This window comes from Otolemur garnettii, unplaced genomic scaffold, assembly GCF_000181295.1.
Source record: "Otolemur garnettii isolate 467f Iridium unplaced genomic scaffold, OtoGar3 scaffold00037, whole genome shotgun sequence".
Classification (NCBI taxonomy): Eukaryota; Metazoa; Chordata; class Mammalia; order Primates; family Galagidae; genus Otolemur; species Otolemur garnettii.
The window spans coordinates 10,948,598-10,958,303 of record NW_003852432.1 but is presented as its reverse complement, the minus strand read 5'-3'; the positions used below and the strand labels follow the sequence as shown (position 1 = coordinate 10,958,303).

Genomic DNA, 9,706 nt, shown 5'->3' with positions numbered 1-9,706 from the left:
AATCATAGCTGTGTACATTAATACAATCATGGGGTACAATGTGCTGGTTTTATATACAATTTGAAATATTTTCATCAAACTGGTTAACATAGCCTTCACGGCATTTTCTTATTGTGTTTAAACATTTATATTCTACACCTAGTAAATTTCACATGTACCCTTGTAAGATGCATCGTAGGTGTGGTATCACCAATTACCCTCCCTCCATCCATTCTCCCCTCTCCCCTCCCTACAGCCCAATTCATAATTGCTAAGTCATGGAAGAAGCCCAAGTGCCCACCGACCCGTGAATGGGTTAATAAATTGTGGTATATGTACACCATGGAATACTATGCAGCCTTAAAGAAAGATGGAAACTTTGCCTCCTTCATGTTTACATGGATGGAGCTGGAATATATTCTTCTTAGCAAAGTTATCTGAAGAATGGGGAAAAAAGTATCCCATGTACTTAGCCCTACTATGAAACCAATTTATAGCTTTCTTATGAAAACTATAACCCAATTATAGCTCTGTACATAGTTCTTTAAGGTCCCTTTTAGTGCTGACAGTCTGTGGTTCTGCTAGAAGAACTGAGAAATCTGAAGAAAGCTGAGGATTTCTTGTGTGGTGGGCACAGGCCTGCTGGGGTGGCCTGTGAGAGGCATGGAGGATCTGTGGCATGGACTTGGAGTGGCAGGGGCCAAGGCTTTGTAATCCTGGAGCTCCGACCACGACTGGTGTGGAGCACTAGTGCTGTGTGATGGAGTGAAGAAGTCTCAGTGCCTCAGCAGCACCATCTAGAAAGCAGAGCAAGGGTTGGGGCAGAGAAGACTGTCCCCCAGCAGCGCCTGAGAGCCACTGCCCTCTGTGACCAGTGTCCTGGGTCCTCTCGAATCTTCCTTCTCTTCTAACAAACGCAGAGTCATGAATCTCTTGATGATTTTGTTGGGCAGTCAGGACTGTATCATTGTCACCATAATTTCCAGGACTTTCCACCAATGGCCTAGTAACTGACAAGAAGCTGCACTGACCCTAGTCTCTTATTCCTGCGTTCTGAATGTTACGGATCAGTCCCGTCCCTTGGTGTTCTCCCTACTCTGCCAAGAGAAATTACTCATGTCTTTTGACATCTAAAAACTCACATACTTGTTGAACATCCCAAATCTAAAAATCCAAAGTCAAAATGCTCCAGAATCCTAAATGTTTCGAGTGCCCAAGAAAACATTTCTGAATTAGGGATGCCCCATCAGTATAATACAAACATTCCAAAATAAAAAAAACAAACAAACATTTTTTTAAAATCCAAAACACTTCGGTTCTATGCATTTAAGATAAAAGTGATACTCAACCTGTAGTCAGAAGGAGTAACTCCCTGGGTATAAGTCAAGGTGTTCTCTAATAGGATGGGTAACATTTCCTTTGGATGATGCTTCCTCTGTAACTCATAGATATTCTTTTTATCTTCTTAGATATTTAGTAGAAAAAAATAGAGAAGCATCAGTTTTTAAGTGATAGTCCAAAGTCCATTTCAGGTAGATAATGAAATCTTGTTTTTATGAAATAAGTAGCATAAAAGTATATTAATTACACATTCTATGTTATAAAAATACAGCAATCGTATGGTATTCTGGGATACAGTTGATTGTTAAATTTTTTCTGTGGAATGATTTTTGTGACTCCTTAAGGATCAAATTCCAAATCAGAGAGAGAGAAGAGGAAAGTGGATGGGACTTTGAACAGTGGTAGGGGTGGTGGTCACTAGAGAGGCAGAAGGGTCCAAGTAAGAAGGGCTGGGGAGGTCACTTGCTTTTCTGGTCTTAGGACGTCCTGACTTCAATGTAGTTGTGTGAGCATCTGTGTTCTTCCTTTTATGAATGAAAATTATTTCTTCCTCTTTTGGAATTCACAGTACATAATGATTAGTAAGCTTGTGAACTAGGAAACATTAATGGTGTACCACAGATGCTTGTGTTTGTAAAGCACTTTTTAGCAAGTAGAATAATGCTGACTGTCAGTGCTTGGGTGCCATCCACACAGGAAACTGGATACTTCTCATTCTTTTGTTCTGTAAAACCAGCATTTCTCTGAGAAGGTCTTACTTTAAAAAAGAAAAAAAAGGAATTTTGCTCTTAAAAATTTTGCCAAATCAGAATAGAAAGTGCCAAGAATTTGAATATTTCATGAGCCATATTTGGGAACTAGCTTATTTGTATTACACACATATTTCTGGAGTTGTCTTTCAGCTATGGTGCTTTTGTTATTTGAATATTATATAAATTTAGAGAAAAATAATGAAAATTTTATAACAGCGCTCATTTGTTAGTGATTGTAGTTATAGATTTTTTTGAAACAGAGAAAACCACATTGATATTAAGCAGAGAAAACCACATTGATAATTTTAAGTGTTATTGGTGTTTTAATTTTATTTTTAGAATAAACACATTTTTGTATTAAAAATTGTTTAAGTATGTAAGGTAGACAGAATTAGTAAACATAAAGTACTCTTTGGGCATGTGTACAGAAATCGTTAAGTGGTATCAAGGACAGTAAACATGCTTCTTACTTTTTGTTCTAGATATTTGAATGGTGGTATTTCCGCAAGTACGGAACTTCATTCATTGAACAAGTCTCAGTGAGCCACTTGCGCCCCCTGCTGGGAGGGGTTGATAACAACTCCTCCAACAATTCTAACTCTAGTAACGGAGATTCAGATTCCAACAGGCAAAGTGTCTCAGGTATGGAAAGTCTTTCAGTTTGCAACATTATTTGCTTACTCTTAGTAAATTATTAATGTTTCTCTTACTAAATTATTATGCATATAAGACATTAATAATGTTGTTATTTAAAAATTAGACGTCAGAGAAAAATGCAGTTTATTTTCCCAGGGAGTTGACAACCTGTATGGGTAGAGTATAAGCATTACAGGGAAAGGAAATGTATCTTGTTAATTTTACTTTTCCTGTTTGATTTAGCTGATAATCATTTAGGTCATTGTCTCCAATGTGAGGCTCTAGCCTCCTTGTCTATAGTTTCTTAAACCTCAGTAAAAAGATCCATTTTCTTACATGATAATTGCAGAATCTTGTATGGAACTGGATCTGATCACATCACTCCTCTGCTTATAAACCTTCACTGTTTCCCATTTCACTGAAGATAAAGCCCGGATTCCAGATTCCAGATTCCTTAGCACAGCATAAGCTGGCTTTTGTCAAAATTCCAGCTCCTTTTTAAAATGTCGAGTTTTCTGGCCACACGAAGCCGCTCTTCATTTCCTAAGCATACCATATTTCTCATGACATTCTGCCTCAAAGTCTCTCTTTTCCCCTTGTTCATCCATCACTATCCAAACCAAACGTCACTTCCTGGGAAGCCTTCTGTGATAGGTTATACGTTATCTCTGCACTTTCACTGATCCTTAATATTTGTACCCCGAGAAACACTTACCAAATTGCATTGTTATTTTTAAGGTTCTGCTTTATTGTGATGTCCTCTAGAACCTTGCGCAGTGTCTGCTGTTTCTTTGAAACTCAGCGAATGAACACAAGAGTGCATGCTAGGTCTGTCCTTTCTCCTCTTAAGAAATAAGAGGGAAGAATAGAATTTCCTAGCTCCGGCTCTTTATGAACTCAGTAAACATTTCCTATGAACCTATCTCACATAGGTTCTTCTGAGTATTATGATTAAAAATAAAAGTCCAAGTTCTTTTCCCCATGGAACTCTCCTGAAGGACTCAAAGCAATGAGTGCTCTGATTGTATGAGGGAAACATATAACACAATGGAAAACAAAGGAGGGCGTCCTGACTCAAACTGGGGAACGGGGGTTGCATCTTGAAGGAGAGAACACCAGTTCATTTCAAAAGTGTCTAGCTAGGTTATAAACCTCAAGGAACATTGTACATATTAATTCACAGTAGAACCAGTATGTTGAACACCCAGTGACCTGTAACAAACTGATCAACATACAGAGATGGTCAACATAAGGAACTAGGCCTCCTATACTGATACGTACATGTGGGACATAGCAGGTCTATGGAAATTAGGTCAACTTAAAGACGTGGTCATTGTAGGAAGAGGGTCAACTTTGTATTTTGTTTCTGATGTTTAGTCAATGCTCTTGTAACAGACTATTTGCCATCCAGCCATGAGTGATACTGGGCCTCTATTGGTACACATTTATTTAATCACACATGAGAGGTGGTGCCATCTAGGTAACTAAATTGCCTGGGACTTTGTAAATTCATCCACTTTGTGAAATAGAAACAGACCCGAGCAAAGCAAAACATTGCTTTAACCACCTACTCTGAAAAATGTGGCTTGTTATTCTAATGAGGAATCTTGATCACGCAGTCATCAAGCATGAGCAGTTGTAGATAATTGCCACCAGTTTGCATCTGTTATGAATACCCTGCAGATTAAATGTGCTCTTATTTTAACTGTAGTCTTTGAATGACATAGAACATTATAGAAAATTAACAGATTGAAAACAGAAAGTATCCTCATTTGAAGCCATTCTTTATATTGAATACATTGAATAAAATATATTTTCATTAAAGTCCCCCCATCCGATTTAAATCTCTTGACGTCACTTCTCAATGTGATGAAAAGTTCTATTTTCACTATTATTTTGCTGTTTCTCTCAGTGGATGCCTTGATTAAGACTTACTCATCCTATGAATATTGATACTATCTTAAGTGTTATAATAGCAGCTTTGTAAGGGAGAACCCAAGCCCTTTTAAAAAATATATTCCACAATAATAATCATGGAAATTCTCAGTTTAATCTATATTAAGTTTTTATCTGGCTAAGATTGAAGTTTTGAATATTATTAATTCATTCCACTACTGAGTTCCTGCTATGAATTCTGTATTTTCATTTATTTCATGTATAATAGATGTAACATTTATGATCTGATCTCAAAAAAATGTCCAAATAATTATCTTTAGAAAAATGGAAATTACTTTTTCTAAATATATTCAGGCTTCAATTTTCCCACTTCTTCTTGACGTTTATACTTCAGTATTTGGCTAACTCAGCTCAGTAAACATGTATAGTAGTATGGAAGTACCAGATACCATGGACTCATGCCATTTTCAGTCTTTTCTTATGGTGGTGATTTTTATTTTTGAATAAGAAAAATACTATAAAAGTGCATTGCCTGAGTTTATCTCTACTCTTAATCACTTTCTACTTCATAGTATGGTTATCAGCTAAGCATAAAGGAAAAATTAGGTCCAAAGCTGAAGGTAATCAGTATATTTCCTTAAAAGAGAAATATTTGGCTAAAAATTCCTATTGCCTTCATACTAATGAAATGACTGCTGTCTTAATAATAGTGGGGTGATCTATAGATTTTATTGGAATATCTTAAGACACCCCTTTGTTGAATCTTCTGTGTAAAATAATGTGGCCTACAAAGTCCCATGGACATTGGCAAAGGCAGTTTAATGGCATTGATTACTTGAAAAACTCATTTAAAAAGCAAAAAATAAATTGAAAATATTGATTATAAACATTGGTCTATATCAGCGGTTCTCAACCTGTGGGTCGTGACCCATAGGAACTGTATTAAAGGGCCATGGCATTAGGAAGGTTGAGAGCCACTGGCCTATATGAAAACTCAGTGTAGCTCTTCTCCTAAAGAACAGAGTAGATAGAAAACTGACAGAATCCTGTGGAAAATGTAATATTTTCAAACTATAAGTTCAACAAAAGATTCATATCCAATATACACAAGGAACTAAAACAAGTCAATAAGAAGCAAACAAATAGCCCCATTAAAAAGCAGACAAAAGACATGGACAGATGTTTTTCAATGGAAGATATACAAATGGCCAACAAACATATATAAAAATGTTCACCATCACTAATCATCAGGGACACATAGATTAAAACCACAGTGAGATACCAACTTGCTCCTGTCAGAAAGGCCATTATTAAAAAGAAAAAAAAAGTCAATAGAAGTTGGTGTGGATGCAGTGGGAAAGGGAATGCTTATACACTCTTGGTGGGAACTCAAACTAGTACAACTGCTACGGGAAACAGTAAGGTGATCCCTCAGAGAACTAAGATCTACCCTTAGATCCAGCAATTCCACTCCTGGGTATCTACCCAAAGGAAAAAAGTCATTGTATCAAAAAGACACATGCACTTATACGTTTATCACAGTATAATTCACAATTGCAAAGATAGGGAATCAACATAATTGTCCATGAGTAGAAAAAGAAAATGTGTTATTTATACACCATGGAATACTTACTACTCAGCTATAAAAAAATGAAATAATGTCTTTTGCAGCAACTTGCATGGAACTAGAAGCCATTGTCTTAAGTGAAATTATCTCAGAAGTGGAAAACCAAATGTAACGTGTACTCATTTATAAGTGGGAACTAAACAATGGGTATACATTGTCACATAGAGTGGGATAATGAACTTTGAGATGCAGAAGGAGGGCTAGGGATGAAAATTACCTATCAGGTAGAATATACGCTGTTCAGATAATGGGTACACGAAAATCCTGATTTCACCACAGTACAATTCATCTCTGCAACAAAAATCCACTTGTACCCCAAATGTACTAAAAAAAAATGTATACACACACACACATATATATGTATTTTATATATATATATATAAAGAGAGAATGAGAGAGAGAGAGTTCAGCTGTATTGCCTTAGGTAGAGTGCAGTGGCTTCATCACAACTCACTGCAACTTCACTCCTGGACTCAAGCAATCCTCCTGCCTCAGCCTGCCGAGTAGCTGGGACTGCAGGCTTGAGCCATGGCTCCTCGCTGATTTTTTTTCTATTTTTAGTAGAGATAAGGTTTCACTCTTGCTCAGGCTGGTCTCAAACTTCTGACCTCAAGTGATGTGCCTGTCTTGGCCTCAGAGAGTGCTAGGATTATAGGTGTAAGCTACCACACCTGGCCTATAACTTTTCTTCTTTTTAAAGAATATTTTGTTGTCATGACCCATCGGGCCCCTATGGCCCTGGTCTTGGTTACCGCAGGAAGGAACCAGGCGAGAGGTGGATTAGAAGTACAAGCTTGTAGGAGGTGGGCTAGCCCTTACTTACAGGGTAACCCACAGCAACCTTCGCACCAGGCTTTTTTTTTTTTTTTGGTAGAGACAGAGTCTTACTTTTTCACACTCAGTAGAGAGTAGTGGAGTCACAGCTCACAGCAACCGCCAACTCCTGGGCTTAGGCGATTCTCTTGCCTCAGCCTCCCAAGTAGCTGGGATTACACAGGTGCCTGCCACAATGCTCGGCTATTTTTTGTTGCAGTTTGGCCGAGGCTGGTTTTGAACCTGCCACCCTTGGTAAATAGGGCCAGCGCCCTACTCACTGAGCCACAGGCGCCTCCCGCACCAGCCTTTTATTGAGACCATACAACACAGATGAGGGGAGTAATTAACAAATGACTACATGCTGAAGGCTCAGGCTCTTTCACAAGGATCTCCTGCCTACAAATGGCCCAAGGGTCCACCCCTCAGCTGTAGATCATCTTGCTCAGATGTCATCTGGCTCTTGGCGTCCCCTACACTTTGTTTTGGTTATTAGATTAATAACCAAATAACCTAATAATCACATGTATATGTTAAAAAAAAAAAGAATATTTCATTTTGAAAAAAAGCGGAAAAAACTTGGCCTACCTAAGAACGATTTGGGATGGAGGTGATAGGGTGTAGAATAAGAAAGGTTATTGTGGTTTACGTAGCAAATTGTGCATATGTTTTTTAAACTTTTGGACAAAGTTCTGCGCAAAGAGGCCTCAATGCAGACTTGCCCAAAATTTGTGGTGACCTTTTTCTGTCAGCCGTTGGAGAAATGTAGTTAATTATATACTTTCTTGCTTTAGCTGAACTTCAGATTATTTGGCTGAAGTGGAAATTCATGAGCATTCCACTTGTTTTGCTTTATTTGGGACCTATACTGCTATTTATCTCCTAAATAGATAGCTTCCGATAAATCCTACTGATCGATTTTGTCACATCACTGTATTTCTCACTGCCATTTCTTAATTCTACTTAGTATATAAGCTGATGATGAGTATGGATTTAAAATGTGGCTAACGTCTCCCCGTCAAAAGGAAAGAAATTCTCAGGGCCTAGTAACTCTGAATTTGGGTTTCTGGGTAACAAATCACATCTATTTGTTATTCATCTGTTCTCAAATAAGGTGCTATAGAAACAAAGATTTGCAGCACGAACCTTCTTCAACATAATGGCAAAAATGCAGGGCTGCTCCATCATATGAAAAATACCTTTGCCAAAATCAAGTTTAAGTTTTCTGAAACACTAATAGCCTCTTGTGTAGAACCAGGTCTTTAAACAAATTCTGATATAGTCATTTGGCTTCCTATCACAAATCATCTGATTTTAATCTCATTTAATCTCCATAAATATATACAGAGAGAGCTATATACTCCCAATTCTAAATAAATCTAAATTCTAAATAATTCTAATAATGATATACAAATACATATTCTAAATTCTAAATTAAAGTCAATCATATTGCTACAGGCAATTTAAGCACTGATTGAATAAAGATAAACAAATGAAAACAGTAGAGATGGAGAAACTCAGATAGGATGAAAAAAGTATATTCTAAGACCTTCATAGATTCCAGATTCCTATAACACCAAAAGAAATAACGTTCTCCACAGAAAGCCATATAGTTCCAATAATAACACTCTCAGTGCTTGCTGTTGGCTTTATATGGTACTATCTCATTCAAGTCTCAGAATAGCCCCATAAAGCAGGTACGATTATTATCTCCATTCATGGTTATGGAAGCTGAGTGCGGGATGGTGAAGTCATTTGCCCAAGGTCACATGGCTGATACCCTGGACAGTCTTACTTCAGAATCCAAGTTCTTAAAGCACTAATTTAAAAATATAATTAACCTTGTTCAGACCCTCTGTGAGGTTAGGAAATACATGATTAATGTAATTATTAAGCAGTTAAAATAAATAATTTCCTTCAAATTCTGTGCTACTGTAGATGACATTATTTCTGAAATGACCTTAACCTAACTTACTTTAGAAGCGTCTCAGTGGTAGCATTGCCAGTGGCTGAGAGCTCAGGCTGTGAGATCAGACAGATGTGTCTTCATCTGGGCTCTGTTGATTTTTATAGTGTGTGACCTTGAGCAAGTCATTTCACCTTTTTAAACCTTAGTATCTTAATCCACAATCATGGGCCTAATATTAGTATCTACTGCATAGAGTCATTTGAAAACTAAATGGGTTCATGAGGAAATACCACGTCAGAAGATAGCCATTGGGTAATGTGTCCCCTGTGAACTGACTTCTCCATGAATCTGACTGGGGAGAATGGCACAGCCTTGTGGAGATATGGCTGCATGGGTAGCCAGGCTTATTTAAGATAATAAAGCTTAAATTAAGCTTTCTGTAGCTCTCTGTACATCTGGTCTTTTCTGGGTCTGCATTTCAAATATATGCCCCAGCAAAACTACAAATTGCTACGTATCAAAAACCTTTGAGGTTGCTCTCTAATAATCTCAACGAAGGATAAACTTGCCAAAATCTAATACATGTACTGGCAGTGATTCTTTTAGCTAATTCTTACTACATCTTTTAAAATTCTTTTGCCACTAAAATTTGTGCTCTAGGATAGATTATGTCTCTGGTTAAATGGTGAAATATGCCTAAAACAGTTTTGATATTTGGCGAACATTTATTTGATAAACTTACTTTACAATTTC

At 37.3% G+C, this 9,706-nt stretch overlaps 1 protein-coding gene across 4 annotated transcripts in view; it reads left to right on the top strand.

Annotated features, from left to right (window-relative positions):
• The window catches only part of ST7 (suppression of tumorigenicity 7), a 272,254-nt gene that overhangs the window by 162,400 nt on the left and 100,148 nt on the right, over positions 1-9,706 (top strand). For all 4 annotated transcript variants that reach the window (XM_023513216.1, XM_003789794.2, XM_023513215.1 and 1 more), the window contains exon 3: positions 2,555-2,714. In XM_023513216.1, the coding sequence (XP_023368984.1) occupies positions 2,555-2,714 (160 nt within the window). The remainder of the gene's footprint in view (positions 1-2,554; positions 2,715-9,706) is intronic.